This window comes from Arvicanthis niloticus, chromosome 1 (genome assembly GCF_011762505.2).
Source record: "Arvicanthis niloticus isolate mArvNil1 chromosome 1, mArvNil1.pat.X, whole genome shotgun sequence".
NCBI lineage: Eukaryota > Metazoa > Chordata > Mammalia > Rodentia > Muridae > Arvicanthis > Arvicanthis niloticus.
The window spans coordinates 17,055,897-17,080,197 of record NC_047658.1 but is presented as its reverse complement, the minus strand read 5'-3'; the positions used below and the strand labels follow the sequence as shown (position 1 = coordinate 17,080,197).

The window sequence follows — 24,301 nt, the reverse complement described above, 5'->3', positions numbered from 1 at the left end:
TTGTACCAATGAAAACCTTAAATTTGAAATCAAAATAAATTTTGTACCATTTAAGAAATTATATCTTCATCTTAAGAACAGTTATACACACATTTCTACCAGTAGGTTATGGCTATGCAATAAATCCTAGCTAATCCTCCCTGTTCCACCAAAACCACTACTTTTCTTTAGAAAAACAGCCCAATATTAACCACCTCAGTCCACAAGCCCAGGGAATAGGGATGCCGACTCTTCATTAACTTCTTCAAGCTGATTATGGGTGTTGAGATATTAGAAGAGAGGTTTGGGGAAGAGTAAATTGATAAGCCTCTGATGCTGTATCTTCACTGCATCCAGCTGGAGTTCCAGGACATCAGAGGTTCGAGCAGGTCTGCTCAGCTTGCCTGATGAGTAGATACACCAAGTCTATGTATTCTGAAATATACAATTCTCAAAACAAATTTTAGTATCAAGATAATTGTTTGTTTGAATTCTGGAATCTAGTCTTCTGGCGGCCTGCCTCTGTCATGTCTAATCCATATAATTCTGGGAGTTTCTGAGGGTGTGCTCCTACCATTCTCCCATTTTTGCCTTCCTTCTCTCAAATTTCCCAACATCAGGGAATCCAAACTTTCAGGCACCTAGGCTCTCCACTTCCACTGATGCCTAACCCCTTACCCCATTCCCCCCTCCAAGGGTGTGCTTCCACCATCCTCTCATTCCCGCCTCCCTGCTCTTACAATTCCCCAACACTAGGGAATCTAAACTTTTAGGTACCAAGGCTGTCCACTTCCACTGATGCCTGGCAAGGCCACCCTCAACTACCTATACAGATGGAGCCATGAGTCCCCACCTTTGTGTTCTCGGGCTGGAGATTTTAGAATGGCTACTCCAGCTTGTTTCTTAGGACCATTTGCTTGAAAAATTGTTTTCCAGCCTTTTACTCTAAAGTAGAGTCTGTCTTTGCACTGAGTTGGGTTTCCTGTATGCAGCAAAATGCTGGGTCCCGTTTATGTATCCAGTCCATTAGCCTATGTGTTTTAATTGGGTAACTGAGTCCATTGATGTTAAGAGATATTAAGGAACAGTGATGTCTCCGTGTGGCTATCTTCTTTTGAAGTTGTTGGAAGAGGGTTACTTTCTTGCTATTTCTAGGGTATAATTTCCCTCCTTGTATTGGGACTTTTCTGCTATTATCCTTTGTAATGCTGGGTTTGTGGAAAGATATTGTGTAAATTTGGTTTTGTCATGGAATATCTTGATTTCTCCATCTATGGTAATTGAGAGTTTTGCTGGGTATAGTAGCCTGGGCTGGCATTTGTGTTCTCTTAGGGTCTGTATGACATCTGTCCAGCATCTTGTAGCTTTTATAGTATCTGGTGAGAAGTCTGGTATAATTCTGATAGGTCTGCCTTTATATGTTACTTGGCCTTTCTCCCTTACTGCATTTAATATTCTTTCTTTGTTTTGTGCACTTGGTGTTTTGATTATTATGTGACAGGAGGAATTTCTTTTCTGGTCTAGTCTATTTGGTGTTCTATAGGCTTCTTCTATGTTTATGGGCATCTCTTTCTTTAGATTAGTGAAGTTTTCTTCTATAATTTTGTTGAAGATATTTATTGGCCCTTTAAGTTGGGAATCTTCACTCTCATCTATACCTATTATCCTTAGGTTTGGTCTCCTCATTGTGTCCTGGATTTCCTGGATATTTTGTGTTAAGAACTTTTTGCATTTTGCATTTTCTTTGACAGTGGTGTCAATATTTTCTATGGTATCTTCTGCACCTGAGATTCTCTCTTCTATCTCTTGTATTCTGTTGGTGATGCTTGTGTCTATGACTCCTGATTTCTTTTTTAGGTTTTCTATCTCCATCGTAGTCTCCCTTTGTGATTTCTTGATTGTTTCTACTTCCATTTTTATGTCCTGGATGGTTTTGTTCAATTTCTTCACCTGTTTGGTTGTGTTCTCTTGTAATTCTTTAAGGGATTTTTGTGTTTCTTCTTTAAAGACTTCTACCTGTTTACCTGTGTTCTCAAATTTTTTGAGAGTGTTATTTATATCCTCCTTAAAGGACATAAATATCATCATCATTAGAAGTGATTTAAAATCTGAATCTTGCTTTCATGGTGATATGGGGAATTCAGGACTTTCTAGTGTGGGAGAACTAGGTTCTAATCATGTCAAGTACCCTGGGTTACTGATGCTTATGTTCTTGCACTTGCCTTTTGCCATCTGTATCTCCTTAGTGCTACCTGCCCTGTCCCTGACTGGAGCCTGTCTTTCCTATTATCTTGGTTGTATCAGAACTTTGTGGGGTGGGTGTAACTACTGGGGTAAGTGCTGCGGCCCAAAATCTGCTCAGCGCTCAAGCACAGACAGGATGCTGCCCAGGTTAGAGCTCTGGGAGCCCTGTTTCCTCTGGGTTCTTAGAGATTGGGGCAGAGCTGCAGCCCAAGATCTGCTCAGTGCTCTGGCCCAGACCGGAAGGAACCAGTGCTCAGGGCCGGGAGCAACTTCCTGGGTCCTTGTGGGTCCCAGTTACTCCCTGTTTTGGGTGAACGTTGCTGTCTGCTTACCTAAGATACTGCCCGTGTTAGAGTTCCTGGGAGCCCTGCTTCCTCTGGGTTCTGTGTGATTGGGGACAGAGCTGTAGTCTTGGATCTGCTCAGTTCCTGGGCCCAGACCGGAAGGAACCCGCTATTTCAAAATAATAACGGCAGGCAATGAAAATTTTATTTTTTCAATGGATTTTAACTGGGTAATTAAAAACTTATGGTCTAGCCCCACTGTCTGATGGCTAATACAAAATTAATTCACTGAAAATTTGGAAGTTTTTATTGTTTTATAATGCTTTGTCTTGGCCATTCTTTTAACCTTACATGTCTTAGAGTACATGTGACAGTTTCTAGTTTGTTTTTGTGTGTTGTCTAAGTGTGAAAATGTGTTTGTGTGTGTCTGCATGTGACCCTTGCAATATTTCTTTGGGTATTTATTTATTTATTTAGTTTCATTGTACTCTGGCTTGTTGTTGTTTATTGTATTTTATCTTTATAAATTAGATGTCTTTTTTATTCTAATGAGAGAGAGAAAGAAACAGTATGGATTAGTGTTGTATGGGAAGTGGGGAAGAACTGAAAGGAATTTCGGGATGAAAACTCACAAGAATATATTTTATAAATCAAAACTACTTTGACATTACAACGTATACCATTCAGAATGCCTAAGAACAATGATACAAGTGGCAGCTCATGGTAGCAAGGATGTCGAGCAAGGAGAAAAGTCTTTCATTTTTGGTGGAAGAGCAAACTTGTACAGGCACTATGGAAATCAGTACGACATTTCTGCAGAAAGATGGAAATCAGTCTACCTCAAGTTCCAGCTTTACTGCTCTTAGGAATATACCCAAAGTATGCATCATCCTAGCACCAGGACATTTGATCAATCATGTTTGTTGCTGCTCTACTTACAAAAGCCAGAAAATAGAAACAACCCAGATATCCCTCAACAGAAGAATGAATATAGAAAATATGATACATTTACATAATGGAGTATTAATACTCAGATGTTAAAAATGATATCATGAAATTTGCCGACAAATATGTGGAAATAGAAAAGATTATCCTGAGTAAGGTATGATAACCCTAGAAAGATAAATATTGTATGTATTTGCTTATATCTTTATATTAGCTCTTAAGTAGATTATAATAAAGATACATGATATACTGTTTAATAGAGAAAAGGAATAGGTAGTCCCATCGATCTCCAAGGGGAAGAGAGAAGCCAGTTCTGCCCGTGTGCCCAGTCTCCGTTCGTGGCCCCCATCAGTGGTGTCTGGGAGCCCACTGCAGACACCGGCCTCTGGGTCCATTCAAAAGCCTTGTGCCCCCTGGAACTTCAGACTGAGTGAGAACTCCCCATGCTAGGTGGGGGCCCCACCGCGCTCACCCGGTGTCCCGGATCCAACTCAGTCAAAATTCCTGCACTTCTATTTCTCTCTAGAGGCTTGCCTCCATGAGGCACCCTCGAAGAGCAGAAGACACGTGGGGACCTACAACACCACCCAACAGAGATCCACGCCCACGCCTATGCATGAGCTAATCATTTCCTGCCTGTGGTGGAGAATGCAGCCAGAGCCAGTGCTTCTACCAAAACCCAAGCCATCCTTTCACAGCCCCACACATGAATATGAGTTTTTGTTTTAAAATGTGCAGTAGAATCTGCCTTCTCCTACCCCCAAAATATAGGCTATTGCCAAGACAATATGTTGCTCTGCAAAAACTAACAGCAAAGTCCCACTGCTCAAGATAACATAGCAGAACTCATCAAACATGGAGTGGTGGACAGGCCCTGCTTCAGTTGTTGGAGAACCCACATGAAGACTAGGCTGCACTTCAGCTACATATATGCAGCGGCCTAGGTTTATCTCCTGCTCACTCTTTCAACCACAAAATTTTTAATCTACATTTAATCCTGCCCAGAAGCTATTCTAGGATATTGATCATATAAACCTTGAGGGAGTAACCAACCAATGTCTGATTTGACTCCATGGGATGCAACACATTCCTGACACTATTTGAGCAAACCAGGGACCAGAGACTAGACAGATCAAAGACTTTGGGTAAAACCAATACTACTCATATCAAAATATGTCTTCTGAACCTATTCTGCCATACTCATAAATCAATGCATTATTCAGCCATCATCAGAGAGGTTTCATTCTTTATTCCTTCAGCAGAAAGGTGTAAATACAGACACACAATCTGGACATTATGATGTGCATGTGTGTATGTGTGTGTGTGTCTGTTAGAGAGACAGAGAGAGAGAAAAAGAGAGAGAGGGAGAGAGAAACAGAGAGAGAGAGACAGAGAGAGAATACAATAGACAGCTCACAGTGAGGTGTCTCGCCATCTATTCCTCGCTCTCAAAGTTTAGAACACTCCATAAAAAATGAAGCAGAAGGTGTAGGGGAGTCAGATGGGACAGAGGACAGCAGAAGATCAATGTTTCTACAACAAATATGCAATGCTTACATGTACACACAGAGAGTGCAGCTGGAATCACAGGGCCTACACAGGTCTGCACTAGGTCTTCTGCATATACACTAGAGCTTTCACTTTAGTGCTTTTATGGGACTCCTAATCAAGTTTCTGATTCTTGAGTGCTCTCTTGAAACTTTTATTTTTCTACTGTCTTTTCTTCCACAGCATCAATATGATAGATTTATAAAAATATTATTATACTTTATTTTTATCATATATTGTTGTTCTCTTATAGAAACATGTTCAATTCCAATGAGAGACAGAAAAGGAGTAGATCTGGATGAGAGAGGAGGTGGGAAGAATTCTGGAAGGAATGAAGGGAGGGAAATTATATTCAGATCATAATGTGTGAGAAAAGAATCCATGTTTAATAAACAGGAGACAAACATTTTACATAAACAGATAGCATGAAATAAGTAAAACAAAAGAAACTTAGCAATGATAGAGATTAAATATATGTACTGGAGAAATAAAATTTAACTTCTTAGTCACCTACTACATAAAACAACAACAGCAACAACATCCCTGTACTGGTAATAATGATTAATAGAGGATGTGAGGAATCCACGTTTTAAGTGAATCCTACATATGACTGAGTATTGTTTAAAAATGTAAAGAAATGGTGCTAAAAACACTGTGTCCATGGTGAAATTAAATAGATCATTAACTTGTGCGAAAGGTGTATATTCAGGGAAAAATAACTGCAATGGATCAGCAATGTAAGTCAAGGATGATGTCAATATCTAGAATGTGTGATTTCAAAAGGAAATAAAACAATAACAATGCTTAAATGTCTAATCAGGGAATGAGAGATAATCTCTTACTTATCTCCAGTGTTTTCACATTTCATTAGGTATAGCAGACTCCTGAGGACAAGCTGGAAACTTCTCTGTAAGCTTTTATTTACCTGTCATGTTGGAAATCTCATTGTCTTCACAGGGAGTACAATCAAAGCAGCAGACAGGCTTGCCTTTCTGGGCAGCTTTCTTGAATCCAGGCCCACAACTCTTATGGCACACAGACTGAGGAGTCTAAGAGAAATGGAAACTATTAGCAGATGCTTGGGGTTTCTAAAAATTTTCAGTAAATAGAGAATTTCTGAGTATATGAAAAGTTAATTTTCAAATGCTTACACTTAACAATTGAAGCTAATGAGGTTTGGAATTGCTAATTTTATCAGCTCATGGGCTACACAGTCCACATACGTAAGTCTTGGTCCAGTTTCTGAAGATGTTCATAAGTATAGGTGATTAAAGCAGTGTTCAAGAAAGTCATGATATATGCTTTCAGATTTACTTTCTCTCTATGCTTACTGGCTCCTAGGGGAAACTTATATACTGAGAATGGTTGTTAATGTTGACTGACAACTTTACAGGTCTTGGATTCATCATGGAATTAAATCTGTTGCATCTCCATGATAGTTTAATACAGGCACCTACCTGAGATAAGAATAAATACCACAATATGGGGGTCAGTATTTCACCGACTACTGTCACTCACAGAATGAAAGAGTGATAGGAATGAGCAACCACATTCTTTATTCTCTAATTTTACTCTAATTCTGGTCTATGAACATGTTGTCCTCACCTTCTCTGGCTTTCAAAACATCCTTTACCCACTATAATGAGCACTCACAGAGTCAGCCAGAACAATCTGTTCTCCCCTCAGTTGCTTTGTTGTCTATTTGCATGACATAGCAAGTCAAGCATTACACACACACACACACACACACACACACACACACACACACACACACTTGTCGTACCATTATGCCTTTTCAGAGGCTGGAAAGTTAAAATGCCTCCTTACCTTACTGTAATTTCTTCATCTAGGTGACAAAATGAATCTATCAGTGTTCTGAGGCAGTAACTAAGAGACACTTTCTTTTAAAGAAATGTATGCACATTAACACACTTAAAAATAAATATATCCATTGATCAGAGTCAAGGAATGAGAAAATAGTTCACATTATCCATTTCTATGTGAATATCCTTATTGTTAGTTTGGTGTTTATTGCTTCTGAGAGAGAGTTCAATAATCATCACATCCTGAGAATTGAGAATTACCTTAGATTTTATGAAAGGTCAGGGCAGTGACAGAAGTCACAACTCACCTCTGTAAACCCTGTAGGCCATTGTATCATCTGTTCACATAAAGAGAAGTCTACACCCTCATTAGCATGTAGAGAGAAGGTTCCTACTTTCACCTTTAATCCAATACCACTTGGAAAATTCCAAAAATTAAGAATGTCATACTCTAAGATTCTTCCCCCATCCATTACTGTGTGTCCTCTCACATGACTTTTCATTATAGCGTTCTTTAGGAAAGGGAGAAGCTAAAAGCAATGTAAAAACATATGGTGATATACATGAGATCATAAAAGATTTTTTTAAACTACTACCAAGAACCTCATTTGAAACAGCCATGTTCAATAGAAATGTCAAAAGTCATGAAGCTAGGATAGTCATTTGTCACAGTTCCTGCAAAGGTAAGCCAGATATTTAAATCACTGTCATTCTGTTTCTTTTTTAAGTTGTGGTCTCTGCCCCTTGCATTCTTGGAAACTTTCTGCATTATGATTCATTTTATGTCTTCTCCTGAGAAAATTATGTTTAAGTCTTTAGGAAAGCCTTAAACTTACTATTCTTTCTGCCTTTTAAGGAAATACCTATTTTTGGCCCTATTTGGAAGTTTTCTTATGTTCAACATGATCACAATAAGCACAGATAAGCACAAAGCTAGATATGACTCCAGGGATCTTCTTGTGTATCTTCCCATAAGCAAACCCAAACAATATAGTTGGAACAGGTTAAACTTAGAAATATTTGACAAACTCCAAATGGCCAAGAGAATGGGTAACTGACTCTAGATTATTTTTTCCAATAAACTTAGAGCTCTCTGACAATGTAATTTAATCATAGGACATCATACATGACATACCCACAGAGGAATAGAACTCAGTAAGTAAGTTAGATTGACTAAAACAAAAGTTTACTATTTAATAGTAGACATAATAAAATGATATAAATATAAACATTACATATTAATATTTGCAATTTATGAAACAACCAGTTCAAATATATTCTATTTGTCTGGAGTGCTTTATAACTGGAAACACTACCAGCTTAACAACAGGCTGTCACATAATAAATAGGTTTGCTTTGGTGAAGATATTTCTTAAATTCTTTGAATTGGATTTGTATGGTAGATAATAAAATCGGTTTTATTTTTTTTTCTAATTTTGATTGAACTTCTAACCCAAGAGATGTAATAAAAAATCAAAAATGCCTCTAGATAAAATGATAATATCTGTATTTCTTGGATAATCATTAGGCTGTCTTTCTTCTGTGGAACCTGTATAAATGTAGAACCAACCTGACTGCTAGTTAGACAGAGCTTAGTAATTCTTCTGACAACCATGCCAGGGTCTCCTAAATCTGACATATTTGCCTTTTCTGAGGAACACTAACAACCCTCACTGTTCACCCCTGGCCCTCAATTCTTTTAAGCCCATGTGATAGGAGGCATTTATAAAGGAGCTATCAGAGATGCTGAGTGAATGAAAGACACTTGGATTGAAGTGCTTTAAATTTCAAAAGTCTCATTCTGTACAAGATAAATCTTTGAACTAAACATAGCTAAGATACCAAGACACCAATTTACATGGATTGAGCTAATTCATATTTCTTTGATAAGCTAAACCCACCTATTCACTTTTGGAATATATTTAGAGCTTCTGTCCTTAAAAAGAGGGCCTGAAAATCTGAAGTACACTTTAAATTGACCATTCACTTTATAACCTTGTGGTAGTTCTCAGGAGAATTTTATCTCTTAAAGATGTACTGCTCTGTCCTCTGCTCTGAGAAATAATATTGGAAATCTCGTTTTCACATTGATGAAATTATAAAAAAAACCTCTGAGGCAATGTGTTACATGAATTCAATACTAACTTAAGTTATTTTCTTGTTCCTGGCACTCCATTTTATAAAGAACACTAACTGAGAATTTATCATTGACCTCCACAGAAAGAAACAATGTTCTATCCTTTGCTTATTGACAGCATAGTCTAAAACATATGATGCTCAATTTCAATCTCTTAAGAAATAATAAAAATACCACATTGGTGACATAATAAACCACAGCAAGGCATGTTACCTGCCATGGGGAAAATAACATTTCTTCTCCATAGGCATATGGTTGTGTCTGTATTTGTTGAAGATGCATCTCATGGAGGCTGTAAACCACAGCATACACAGCATTGTATATATTGTAGCCTTCTTCACTCATGGCTGGGTCAAAAAGGTGTCTGGGAAGTAAATCCAAAGAAGCATTGGGTTGGCAGTTCTCCAAAAGTTGACAATCAAAGTTTGAAAATGAGCACTTGAAAAACAAATACCAAAACTTAGGAAGATAATTGTCCTCTGGGTATTTGTAGGGATTAACTGTTTGAACAAAATTCATAAAATCAACCACCTCTTCATGGTGGTGTGAAAAAACAAGACTTCCATGAAAGGACTCAACCATAAAATAATCAGAATGGCTATCAACATCCCATGAAGAATTCAAGACCCAGACTTTCCATGTCACTAACAATTGCGCAATATGTCGCATTAAACCTTGTAGAGAAATAATATCTCCATAAATAACTATGACATTTGCTGATGATTCCTCAATCTTCTCCATATTTTTCCATAATGCATTGGAAAATGCATTCCATGTGCCAGAGATCATTTTCAAAAAGGCTATGCAGATGCCATGGCTCTCCATAACTTCTCTCCAGTTTGATAGAATGTGAGCCCCTCTGTGGTCATCTGGGAGGATCAGACCAACCCAGGACCATCTGAAATGAAGCATCAAAAGGACTATGGCTAATATCAAAGGTGTGTCATCAGGAGCCATCTGATAGAGAGAATTAAACTGACCTCGGTCATCCAAGATAGAGTCAAAAGGTCCAAAAGTGACCTGAAGAGATAACAAAATACATTGGCATCAGACACAATCCCAGATTGAATACAACAGATAGAAACAGTCAAGATGTTATTTTCCTGTAAACCCATTACATCTTTCTACAAAAATTGCTGATAGGTCTTCAGTTCCAATAACATAGCTGGTCTTACCCACCTCTCCTTTCATTCTATTTTTAAGCAATTGAAATATGAACTTAATATAAAGTATCTTCTTTTCTTTGATAGGTGATTAACTCCAGTGCCCCTATTTTACATTTAAAAACACCTGTAATATCAACAAATGATACATGTCTCCTAGTTCTCACATCTCATTTCTCACCTGAGGTATTTTGTAGAGTTGTAGTAGTGTTCCAATGTGGGCAGATGCTGACCTTGATGGGCCTGTGAGTACAGCAGGTGACTTTTTCTTGTGTCCACAGTCACAATTAGGAAGGGGACTACTCATCCCTGTGTGCCAAAGAAATGCACTATAAAGAATATTCTTTTCAGTATATGGAATGTTATAGATATTGTATCCAAGAGTTATATTGGGTAGAAGGTGAGGGTTTCTGTTGATCTCCTCAATGGCAAACATAAGAGCCAGAACAAACTGGTAGTTCTTAAACTTATACCTGCACAGATTTCATAAAATTACACAGGAGGAAGCCATAGACCATAGAAGTTTTCTATTTAGTGCACTGGTTTTATAATGTAAATGCCAATTTTTTTGTGAAATCAGTATTATAATATCTTCTCACGAATGACTGGAATTAGAATGTGCATTTTAAGCAGGTGAGATTATTAAAATCCTACATTCATTAATTGTGGTCTCTGTGACTCTAATTCATCATTTTATCGCTTTATTTATCTTCCCTGTGCATAAAAAATAAAAAAAAAAACTATTCATGAATTGGGTTTTGAAAAAGATCAGGTTTCTTGTTGTTTGAATCTTGGCCTTTCAGTCTCTACAGTTATGAAAGAACAATATAGCTTGATCCAATCACCCACTTTCCTGTGACAAAATCCACCTTAAAATTAGAACAGAATTTATTTCAAATACTGTATTACAACAAGTGTCATTTTATGAATTTTAAATAGAGCCGTCTGGAACATACTATGTAGAACTGGTTGATGTGGAACTAATGATGATCTTCCTGGCTCTTACTCTCTATTGATGGAATTAATTTATGTGAAACTACACCCAAATTTATATCACCTTTGTGTGTATTTATTAGTTATGTGTATTACTACTGTAGATGTGAGGTTTTGTGCAGGTGTAGTTTCATCAGTTTCATGATTGGTGAGTGTAAGGCAGAGGATATCCAGGGTCAATACTAGCTGTCCACATGATTTCATCTGGGGTCTCTCAATCATTTATTTAATTATTGCATCACTGACTAACTTATTTGATTGATTGAGACAGATACTGACCATGTTGTCTTGGCTGCCCTGGAACATATTCTATAAAAAGATTTGAACTCAAAATCATGAAAAATTTCTGCCTCTCCTTCCCCAGTGCTGCAGAGAAGAGAAAGTACCTTGCCAACTGACTTCACAGTTCCTTTATTGTTTTCAGCACATAAGCCTGGCACTCCAGCTAGCAAACTTTCAGGGAGTCACCTCTCCCTATTGTATCTTCCATATGATCATTTGAATACTAGAGTATACTCATGATCTTTGGGAGGTCTGAACTCAGGTCCTCAAACTTGCACCTAGAGCAGTTTACCTTGTTAGACAACTGTTGATTTGTCTAATAATAATGTGATCAGAGAAAAATTCAGAACTTTAATGATACCAGAGACCCACACACAAAGAAAGAGCATTTCATTTTAGTGTCAAAGTATGCTGTACCCATTGCATTTTCCTTAAGATTATATTTAGTAAGTTGTTCTTCAGTTGGATAAAAAACATTTCATAAGACATTTTCATGGTTTCTATAGAAAAGCAGCATTTTGATATATATGTATGTATATATACATATATATGTTACATTATAATATAATATATATTATACATATATAATATATACATATATATACATATATGTATACATGTATAATATGTATACATATATATATATATATATATACATACATATATATATATATATACTTGTACTTGAATATGTACTTGAAAAGAAAAGAAACAGGGCTTCTTTAGATGTAGAAGTTTTCTACAGAATTCTGGCATTTTTGTCACATATTTTTTTTTAATTTTTGTTTTTGTCCTTTTCTTTTTTGCTTCAGTGAATGTTTGCATCTCTGATACTTTGTACTTCTGTACACCTTTTCTAAAACTTCTTTTTTCCATTTATGTAGTTTCTGGTATGCCACATATCTGATATTCATGATGCATGATGGCACAAAGAATATTGTCTTTGTTCCTTTCTTCTCTGTTCTCCTTTTCTGAGAATCTGATGAAGTTTATAGATTGCATGCCCTGAGGTGTGTTTCTTTTAAACCAAGTGGATTTTTCTAGTAACATCAAACAAAAATAAAACAAAAGAACTTATGTATATTATAATTTAAAACAAATATGTAAGGATGCACTTGTATTAATTAGGATTAAATCATGGCAATCACAGAACTCATAAAGAGGAGGAGAGACTAGAAAAACCAAAATAAGAGTGCAAAGAGTGGCTATGAAAATATTTTAAGTAAAAATGTATTATGGACGAAGCTGAGGAGAAGGGCAGCTTCATGGGAAGACCAGCAGTTCAACAAACCTGAACCACCGAGATGTCTCAGACACTTATTCACCAACCAATCACTATACACCCAGTGATTTGAGGTCCCCAGCACATATACAGCAGAGGACTGCCTGGACTGAATTCAGTGAGGGAAGATGCATCTAACTCTTGAGAGACTTGAGGCCCCAGGGAGTGGGGAGGTTTGGTGGTGTAGGGTGGGGGTAGGGATATTCTTTTGAAAACAGTTGGAGGAGGAGATATGGGATAGGATGTGGTTGGGGAGCAGAGTAGGAGGGGCATGAAGACTGGACTGTAAAAAAGGATTAAAGAATACTAATAAAAAGAATTCTCAAATCAAAAACAATACAAATCAAAATTAACCACACTTAAGTCTGTACATCCCAATGAACTTCCATACAATTAGAATAGCCATTCTGAGTCACATTAAGAAAATTGAATATCATACATCTTTCATACTCTTTATCTAGCATATATATATTCTACACACACACACACACACACACATATATATAGAATATATATAGAATATATATTCTATATGTATGTAGAATATATATATTCTATATATACATATATATTCTATATATAGAATATATATATTCTATATATATAGAATATATATTATATAATATATAATATATAATATAATATATATATTATATAATATATATATAATATAATATAATATATATTCTATATATATTATATTATATGTATGTATATTATATATATTATATTATATTATATGTATATTATATTGTATTATATGTATATATATATTCTATATGTATGTAGAATATATATATATTCTATATGTATGTAGAATATATATATATATTCTATATATATATAGAATATATATGTATATATATGAATGACCCAAGATTGGATTCTGTAGAACTTGATAGAAAGATTCCATTGCTGAGGACACTACATGCTTGAATCACAAAACATGGAGAAATCATGAAGTTAATCACTTACTTTATTTCTCCTGGCTAGATTTCATAGTGCTGTAAGATGCTATGCATGCTACCAAGGAAAATAAAATAATCATCATTTTTCCCTAAGCTGTGAACTATGTGGGATACAGTAATGACTGGGTTTATCTGATAGGGCATCTGGTACTAAAATGGGCACACATGTTACATGTGGATCCAATCTTTGTCAGATTTAATATAAGATACATTCCATAGTATAGAAAACATTCATTACACTTGGCAAGTTGTGTAAGATGGAAAGACTCTGTTATAAGGTAAGTCATAGACCCACAGGGATAGCTTACTAGTCTTATTATGCTAAAGTACAAAATCAACCACTAATGACTTATTGATGTATCCATGGATTAGTTTATCCATCAGTCTTCCTCATAATTCTTTTTACAGTATGGTATAGATAATAAAGACTATATGGTGCTAATCCATAAATTTGGGTTTGACATCATACCCCTACCAACAAGGCTGAAAGATCACTGCAGAAAAGTAGTGGGAAGATTGTAAAGACCAGAAGCTGTGAATAATCTCAAGGAAACAATATTTTTAGTCCACAAGAGTTACACATTTGAAGCCATCATGATTATGAAAGCACATACTAGACAATGTGTGTGCAAACAAGACAAAAATACCAACATGGAGGATATAGGCATGAAATATCACCATGTGCCAAGATACTATTGAGATTCAATAATTACTTGGTAAGAGATAGTCAGTTTCTTCACTGCTGTACCCTTAGGTCAACCATACTCAAAACAAGGTTTCAGTGATAGTAGTACTTATAGAACACAAGCTGTAATTGACTCAAAAAACAATAAAAGAAACAAGTTTCTTTGGTAAGAGAATAAGGATCAAAAGTGAGGATATAAGAGGATGGAGTGGTGTGAGTGGTGTGGGTGAATATGGTCAAAATGTTTTCTGTGAAACTAGTAAAGAATTAAATGCTTTTCAAGGCAAAATAAAATTGAAAAAGTATGTCTAATAGAGGGGCATTTCATCAGAATTGTGAGAATCAAGAAAAATAAATATAGGTTTTGTTGGTCGACAGTATAGATTTAAATGAACACATATATAAATATGATATGATCATTTTGATAATTTAATACATGCAAGTAACAGCTTACAAACACATTATCCAGTTCAATCAGCACTACATCTTTCATGATGAAGCAGCATAGGGTATCCAAGCTACCCAACATAAAACAATGATAAGGAGATAGTGTCTTTATTTCCAAGATTTATTTTAGATTCATATTTTGAGAAAACACGGTGTTTCATAAATATGTACAATTCATATATGATAATTAATACTGTTTAAATTCAACACAATTTTAATTTAGATTTTATCATTTTATTCATTCAGTGAATTTAAAATCTGAATTATGTAGATTTTTTTAAACATTCACTTTAATATATTTTAACATGTGTAATATCTTTACTTTTTTATAATGACCAGATTTATTTTTCTTTTTTCTTGCATTTTTTGCCCCATATTACTTCCCATGGAGATCCATGTTTTTTGTCTCTCTGTCTCTCTCTTTCTCTTGTGTGTGTGTGTTTGTGTGTTTAGAAAACAAATAGAAAAATTGATAAAGGAAACAAACAGTTACTTCAAAAAACAGGGAACCTGGGTTTGAAGGTACATACCATTAATACCACTGCTCAAGAGGCAAAAGGAGGTAGATCTCTGATTTCAAGGTTAGCCTGCTGTACATAGGGAGTTTCAGGACAGCCAGGGCTACACAAAAAGTCCATGTGTAAAAGAAGGAAAGGAAGAAGGTGCTGGGGACAGCATACAATGACAGGGACTGCCTGCAGTAGGCCTGGATGGAGTCATCTCAGAAGTCCATGGCAGCTCCTTGTAAAGAGGATGATGTCTGGGACAGTGAGGAGCAGGAGACACATCCCTCCAGGGGAACCACCATCTAAAATAAGGGACTGCCTAGAGTAGGCAGGGATGGAGACATTTCAGTAGCCCTCAGCAGCTCTTTGTAAAAGACAGTTGTTCCCCTTTCTCCTAATCTTAGCCCTGGACAACAGCAGTATAGATTTCATTTGTGTGTGACAGTTTTTCAGTTGTTCTGGTATGCATAATTATTCTATTATATCTGACTTTCTTACTTCTTTCTCCTTTTGCTCTGGTGAATTCTGTGAAAGTAGATATTCTTTGGTGTAATGAGTCTTAAATAATTAAAAACTGAGGCATAGGGCACAGCATAACACAGTCCTAACAGCCCAGGTGCATGCTGTGTGTTCTCATCTTGAAAACAATGCAGTAACTGTACAATGGTAGTTCCACATCATTGATTTACTTGCAAAGAAAGTTTGAAGAAATTACTAGAAAATAAAATAGAGCCAACACTGGGACCCCAAAAAAGAAAAATCTATTGAAGTTATGAAATAAATTTTGTACAATTTAAGAGTGGTACCTAGGTAAGGAAGTATAGAATATATAAAATCTTATATTAGTAAAACAATGCAAAACACTGGAACTCTTATGAGAGTCATTGTGTGTAATGTACACAAGTAGAAAACTAGCAGAACTATTGAGTCAAAGGTTAATTTGATTCTTTCTGGTCATTACTCATGTCATTTATCATTAGAGATTCACAGGAAAATACAAGTAGCTGACCTTGGATCTCTGAGATCTGAAGTATAATAAATTAAAAGTTAAAGTTTAAATAATGGTAAGTTTGCAATTATTATTATTGCTACAGGCCTCGGAATAGGGAAGCTTGAAACTTTGGGTACAATTCTAATTCTTTTTTTCTTTTTTTAAAATTTTATTTACATTTCAGATGCCATCCCTTTTCCCCATTTCCCCTCCCTAGAAAACCCCTATCCCATGCCCCTTTTTCCTTTTTGCTTTTATACATTTTAAAAATGTTAATCAAAGGCTTTATAAGTTTGGTAATGCTCAATCAGAAGTGTAACCCAATACCCAACCTAAATATATCAACTATCTTTGACTGGTGGAGACACATGAACATCTGCCTCCATGCCCCCTCTCTCCTTCTCTCTCTTTCTCTCTCTCATCACCTAGCTTCACCGTTCCTGTTAAAAATAAAACTTTTCTCTCAAAATGCAATTAGAGTATAATTATTCCTTATTGTACCAGTGAGGTACAAGATAGTCCTAATACCCAGTCCATCCTTTTGTTGACTAACCAGAACCTCTGTCATCTCTCCTAACTAAAACACTTAGTTTTGAACCTGGCTTTTTTCTTGGCTTTAGAATGAATGTCAGCTGAAAACCATCCACTCAGATCTTTTCTCTCAAAGTAAATAGCCAGGATTGGCTATGAGACTATAGGTCTTCAACCCCATCAGAAATCCAAAATGACTGAGTTAACTGAAGTTATGGGAAGCACTAAGCATAGCTTCTAAAACTTAGCCAATTTATAGAGACCACTGAACACCTGAAAAGCCCCTATACTACCGAACATTGGAGCATCAAATCTTCAGCCTTCTGGCCCAGAATCATCTGACAGACCTTAGTGATGCAGAATTATTAAGGGCTGATTACTCTGTCTAGGCAGATATAATCAGTCGACTATTCTGCAAGTGTGTCCTTTTCTGGACAGTAATTTGTCTGTAGAAGGAAAGAGGCAATTCTTGCCTAGTGGCTGTCACCGCACAACTGGAGTAACTCCAAGGATGCTCAATTTCTTCTTAGAATTCAAGACAGGAAGCTGTCAGGAGCAGACAGGTCTCTAATCAAAATGAACATTAATATATAAATATTTGTAGCATCAGTTCTATGGACTTCTGACATTTTGAAAACCAACTATCCATGTAAGGTAACCTGGACTGTTGTCTGTTAACTCCCCTCAGCCTTTTCTAAATAAAATATGGAAAACACCCTAACAGTAAACTCAAAGCCATGAATTTGCTATAGTCCCTTAACTCATAGGCTAACCGTCCCAAATCAGTTTAAAAAGTTAAAGAAGGGCTGGGTCTAGGCCTTGTATTCCTAAATGTGTTATACAGGCACAATGTCCATGAGAGTATCAATATTCATCTCACTTTTACATCAATAAAAAGTTCATACCAATGAAAACCTTAAATTTGAAATCAAAGTAAATTTTGTACCATTTAAGAAATTATAACTTCATCTTAATATTAATTATACAGATTTCTACCAATAGGTTATGGCTATGCAGTAAGTCCAGGCTAATCCTCTCTATTCCAACAAAACCACTACTTTTCCCTAGAAAGACAGACCAATATTAACCACCTTAGTCCCCAAGCCCAGGGAGTAGGGGCGCTGACTCTTCTTTAACTTCTTTAAGCTGATTATGGGCATTGAGATATTAGAAGAGGGGTGGGGGAAGAGTAAATTGATAAGCCTCTGGCGATGTTTGCAATTATTATTATTGCTATAGGCCTGGGAATAGGGAAGCTTGAAACTTTGGGGAACAATTGTAATTCTTAATTCTTTGTGGGATGTGGTTATTCTTTGAATTTGATTTGGCAATGATTATACAATGCCTTTTTCCTATCTACTTTTGAAGTATCAATAAAAGACGGGGGCAAGAGAAAGGTGAGATAGTATGTAGAGAGCGAGTGGGAGAGCATGAGAAGAGCATGTGAAGAGTGAGTGAAGAGAGTATGTGGAGTGAGTGAAGACAGAATGTGATGTGTGTATGAAAAGTGTATGTTTGAGTGAAAGGAGAGTGCATGAAGTGTATGTGAGATGTGTGTGAGATGTAGGTGAAGAGTGTGTGTGAGAGTGAAATGGGAATGCACAGAGGTGTGTTGGAGTGTGGGAGTTCAAGAAAAGAAAAGTGCACTGGAGAAAAGCAGAGTGCACAAGAGAATCCAGAGTCTGTGCAACCTCAAGCTGTGAGCAAATGAGTGAGAGAAGGAAAGCAGAGAGTGATAGAGAAGAGAGAGAAACTTTAAGCCTTGAAAAATTGCCTGTCCTCTTTCTCTTCCAGACCCAGGCTCTGCGGAAGCTGCATCTTACTGTGCAGACATGGCCAAGTCCAAGAACCACACCACACACAACCAGTCCCGCAAATGGCACAGAAATGGCATCAAGAAACCCCGGTCACAAAGATACGAATCTCTTAAGGGGGTTGACCCCAAGTTCCTGAGGAACTTGCGCTTTGCCAAGAAGCACAACAAGAAAGGCCTGAAGAAGATGCAGGCCAACAATGCAAAGGCAGTGAGTGCACGCGCAGAGGGATCAAGGCCCTTGTGAAGCCTCAGGTCACCAAGCCCAAGATGCCAAAGGGCCCCAGCCACAAACTCAGCCGCCTGGCTTTCATCGCTCACCCCAAGCTTGGGAAGTGGATTCGAAGCTACATGGCCAAGGGTCGTAGGCTCTGCCAACCAAAGCCCAAGGTTCAAACCAAGGCAGAGGCCAAAGCTCCAGCTAAGGCCCAGGCCAAAGCTCCAGCCCAGGCTCCTAAAGGTGCCCAGGCCCCTGTGAAGGCCCCATAGAAAAGGCTCCTGTCAACATGAAGACAGATGGACTGCCGTGACACACCTACCCACACACTATTTGCAGATGACCAGTGTCCTAGGCTGTTTTTACAAATAAACTCGAGGCAAGATCTGTTAAAAAAAAAAAAGAAAAGAAAAATTGCCTGTCAGCTTGTACCAAAAAAGTAGCCTGTGTATATTTATTATGCGCCTTCCAGATGTCCCTGCTTCCAGTTGAGAACTCCGATCCTGTGTCTAGGCTGGACCCTGAAAAGGAGGAGCAAGCAAACAAATCAAGAAAGAGAGAAACAAAAAATGCTTCATTGGGAAAAGGAGTGCATGCCTTCAGTCTCAGCTTTCAGTAGGCAGAGGCACACAAACAACTGCAACTCTGTTATATATAGTAAGTTTTTGGACTGCTCGGGCTATATGATTTATACAAACTCTGTTTCAAAATAAAAACATAAAAACAAAAAAAAAAAAAAAAACAGTGAAATAACATACGAAACATCCCCTGACCTCACACAACCCAACACACATTAATCTTTTAAAAGATAAAGAGTTCTAGTTAGAATTATTAATTATTGGATGAAACACTATGACCAAAAGCAAACTACAGAGGAAAGGACTATTTGGAGTCTTTATTATGATTACTGTTGTTGTGATGAAGCACCATGAGCAAAAACAAGATGAGGAGTAAAGCTTTTTTTAGGTGATTACCTCCACATCATTGTCCATCACTGAAAGACATCTAGACAGGATATCAAACGGCCAAAATGTGGAGGCAGGAGATGACACAGAGGTCACAGAGAGGTTCTACTTACTGACTTTCTCATAATGTAATTCTTGGCCTGCTTCCTTATAGACTTTATGACTACCAGCCCCCAAATAGCTTCACCCACAAAGGGCTAAGCAATACCACTACAGGTTTTTCTACATCCCACTTTTATGGGGACATATTCTAAACTGATGTTCCCTCTTTTAGATGATTTTTTATGTCGCAAGTTGATACAAAACTTTGCAGCATTTTTAGCTTACACTTCATTGCTGTTCATTATTGGTAGAAGTCAGTACAGGTTCTCAAGTAGGGCACGGCTGTACACAGGAATTGGCCATGGAGCAATGCCATTTATTGGTTTGCTCACCGCGACTTGCTCAGTTTGGTTTCTTATGGAACCCAGGACCACATTTGCAGAGGTGCTACTCCACCCACAGTGTACTGGGCCTTCCCACATCAAGGAAAGAATAAGAAAAACCCTATAGGCCTGTCTATTGAGGCAATTACAGTCTATATAGACTGATCTTACTGAGGCAATTACTGAATGGAATCTTCCTTCTCTCCAGTGTTTCTAGTTTGTGTCAAATTGACATAAAACTAACCAGCACACCAAGAAATATGAAATAAAAAAATCTAGAAATGTTTTAGACAATGTGACAAAATGTTAAGAAATTGGTAATAATAGTTTAATAACAGTATAAGCTAATGAATATTCAAAAATAATCTTACCAAGTGGTCATTTACAAGTTTTTTATGAGAATAATTATAGTAACAGTACATGCAGAAGACCTGCAGAAAAGAGTAGAATTCTGAGAAATTTCTTGTGTTATTTCTAAATGTTTACCACATTAAATAGCTTACTTTGAAAATTAGAGAATACTTCATGAATTATTTACTCATTCAATTAGAGTAGGTAAAGTTGAAACATCATACAATTACATTATTTTTAATCAGTTAATTTAAAAGAAAATTAACCTACAAAGGTCTAGATATTTTCAACATCTATTTCTGTATTCTATATTTATTTCTGCAAGTGATAGTTTGAGGTAAATGGCATAAAACTCTCCACAGTGCTGCTATCAGCACTCACCTATGCAAACCATGACAAAATCTCTTACATCAGAGAGGGTGGTACACACTTGAAGGACTGCTTCTGTTTGTGTTTCCAGCTGTGCTGGAAATTACCTTTGTATATCAGACCTTCTTTATCAGTTGTCTAGAGGAAAAGGGAGCTAGCAAACACAACCCAAGTGCCAGTTAAAGAGCAAACTGTAGATGACAATATACCAGTGAATACAGTAAAGCAGACACCACAGTTGTATTTCTCAAATAGATGAATACAGGCCCAATACATTATAGAATTCTATGAAAAGATTTAAAGAATACTCATTGAACCCTCTGACTGTGTTGTGTATGAAGTAAAGATCACAGGGCTGCACTTCATGGAAATAGAGACCTAAATTATAAGGCCACAGACAAGAGTGGAGAAATGTACTCAGGATACAGATATATTTAGGGATAGAGCTCTTTTCACAGCTAAGACACAGAAGGATAAAATGGACAAATCAATCTCAGATCAGCATTAGACACTAGAGCTATGTTCTAGAAAACTTGCAGGAGCTCCATTTTTCTATTCTATTAGTAGTAAATATATAATACAAATATAAGTGTACACAGAAAAATATGTTTGGTAAATGTTTAAGACAATATTGTTATTATTTTATAATGAAAATACTTTTTTCCAATAATGAACTACTTTTATTTCTGAGTATATAAAATTTGACTATAAAAATGAATAATTCTTATAGGATAAAATCCTTTCATTCATCATGGAAAAGGCAACTACTTATAGCTCATGTACCTGAAATTACACTCTTTCCACATATGGGCCTGTTGCAGCATGATGTACAAAGCACCACATGCACATGAACATTGGTGCCTGGGCTGCTGAAAGTAGAGAACAGAGAAAAAGGAGCAGAAGAAGGGGCCTTAATTATAATAAATAGAAGGAGCTCCACCAGTATCCAGTGTCCCCATGCTGCTGGGCATATGACAAGTATTTGTGATGTTATTTACAATGTGATTCTTAAGCAATTGTGTCAACCATGAATTATCTCATTGAGATATGATTTATGGCAAGTATATATAAAATTTTGGATCTGTGGCCATCTTTGCTATGTTAATTTCAAAGTAAATTATGTCAAGACCCCAAAAATCTCATGATTTTTTGCTTCTGAACATATTTCTTCTTCTATTGTCTTTGATTTTTTCTTTAACACCCCACCAAGGATTTAACAGTTACACAGTGATGTCACACTGAGAACAATTCACATGCATAAGAAAGTTTTCTTTCTTTCTTTCTATCCATTTTCTTCCTCCTGATTTTCTCATATGTTCACAGACATTTACAAGCCCTATTGTTCTACTTCATAGATTTTTTTACAATGATCCACAGATATTTCAGATATATATGTTGAATAAGTACCCTTTATTTCTTCTATAAAGACAATGACCTTAAGTCTTCTCCTACGTTCCTAAGAAATCAGACTTTTCTGACACTATTTTTTAATATTGCAAATTTCAGAAAAGCTTAAAAATGCCCATAAGTCACCAACCTCCCAGATAGAGTTTTTGGGAGTATAGAAACATAAAGCAGGAAAAGAACTAGAAACATGTGACAAGCAGATAAACATTTAAAATCTGTCTGAGAATAAAATAGTTTAGGACAAAAAACCCTCCAAACCAACCAACCAACCAACCAACCAACCAACCAACCAACCAACAATCAAAAAAAACCAACCAAAAGAATGAAATGAAAAAAGAAAGAAAAAATAGAAAGACATGTCTAGAGCCGAAATTGCTCACAAATTTTAGTGGTTATAGTACTCTTCTGAAATCAGCTGGCTGTAACATAGTCAGTACTTGTCACTCTAGCAACATTCTATGCACTCAGGAGTCTCTTCACTCAGTTACATCATCTCCTTCCTCAAAAGTACATCTGGATTTAAAAAAAAACCCAGAAGTTCAAGGTCATACTTAGATTAACTTATCCATACTCTGAAATTATAACACTGAAAATATTCAAATTATCTTGTGTTACAACCATAACAAACAAAAGACCTTAGATATTGAATAACAACAGGGAAAGCGAAATAAATAATATCAAAATCATCACTTTTCCTTTTAAAGAAGAAAAGAAGTACACAAGAAAATATAGTTGAAGGGATTTGAGAATGGAAAAGGAGAATTGTGTAAAAAAAAGGAAGTTTTAATCCCTATATCCACTGTCATGAGAATTTTGAACTCTTAGAATGAATAATTGTACTTACTGTATATAAAAGTCTTGAACATTGTGTGGCATATATTTATCAGGAACTTTATTGCCTGTGTGCACAATATGAAGAGGGAAAAATGCACCAATTGTCACATCACCTTCACGGTAAAAATAATCTTTGCTTGTTACATAGCATTCATTGTCAGTAAAGGCACAAACAAAATTGGGGATATACAGGAGCCCAAAGGTGAAAATCCAGAACATCCTATTAACATATATATCTGCCCAGCCATAAGATGAATAGATACATATCCAATGATGCCTAGTAGATATATATTTAGTTCATGTGTTTGTGAACATTTTATGTTTCTGACTGTTAATGAGTGCCTCTGTGATGGTAATCACCCACATGTTCTTCAGGACACTTCCTTCACTGCCAATGAGAGTTGTGGAACTCTTTCTTCCCTTAGGCTCTGCATCTGAGGCCCTGTGTTCTGCTTAAACACAAGTCAGAAAATATGTTTTGGATCTACTCTAGCCAGAGGCACCATGATTTCAGTTAAGAAGACAGCAGGAGCTAAAGGATCAACTTCCCACTGGGCCATTTTGGCCAAGTTCAAAACTTTTAATACAATAATTTTGGCTGAGGAAATCATGCTGCATCAGAGGTTGCAATGTTGGATGAATTGGAAGAAGGATGAAAATGTCCATGCTAGTCATGTATAGGACAAATCAATGGGCCATGGTATACAAACAAAAGACAATTTTCAGATTTTACTCTTCCTACTTACTGACTCTTCTCTCAGAATTTTCATCCATGATATATTTTTATCTGCAGAAACATGATGCCTGCACCCAACACAACCAGTTTATTTCTCACTTCACAAAAGTTAATAGTCCTGCTGCATTTTTCAGTTCCAAATTATATACCTAACAGTAATGGGAAAAATCAAGTCTCCTGTTTATATTCTCAGAGTTGAACTTCTATACTCCTACCCTTTTCTTTACTCCAAGGTTAATCTTTGTGTAGTGGTGTCCTTGTAATCCATTCCTGCATCTAGAGCAGTATGTTCACCTACTGCTTACCATGATCTGAAAACGTTAGGTGTTTCTCATTTATGTAAAATGTATGATAATTTAAAGGCATTACAGCGTGT

General features: G+C 36.5%; 1 protein-coding gene across 1 annotated transcript in view; it reads right to left on the bottom strand.

Moving 5' to 3' along the window:
- Window positions 1–23,408, bottom strand: part of LOC117715410 (vomeronasal type-2 receptor 116-like) — a 45,469-nt gene extending 22,061 nt beyond the window's left edge. The window contains exons 1-5 of the mRNA XM_034512209.2: window positions 23,200–23,408; window positions 10,305–10,596; window positions 9,174–9,980; window positions 7,132–7,353; window positions 5,926–6,049 (exon numbers count right to left, since the gene is read on the bottom strand). Coding sequence (XP_034368100.1) covers window positions 5,926–6,049; window positions 7,132–7,353; window positions 9,174–9,980; window positions 10,305–10,596; window positions 23,200–23,408 — 1,654 coding nt within the window. The remainder of the gene's footprint in view (window positions 1–5,925; window positions 6,050–7,131; window positions 7,354–9,173; window positions 9,981–10,304; window positions 10,597–23,199) is intronic.
- Window positions 23,409–24,301: the final 893 nt, after the last annotated feature.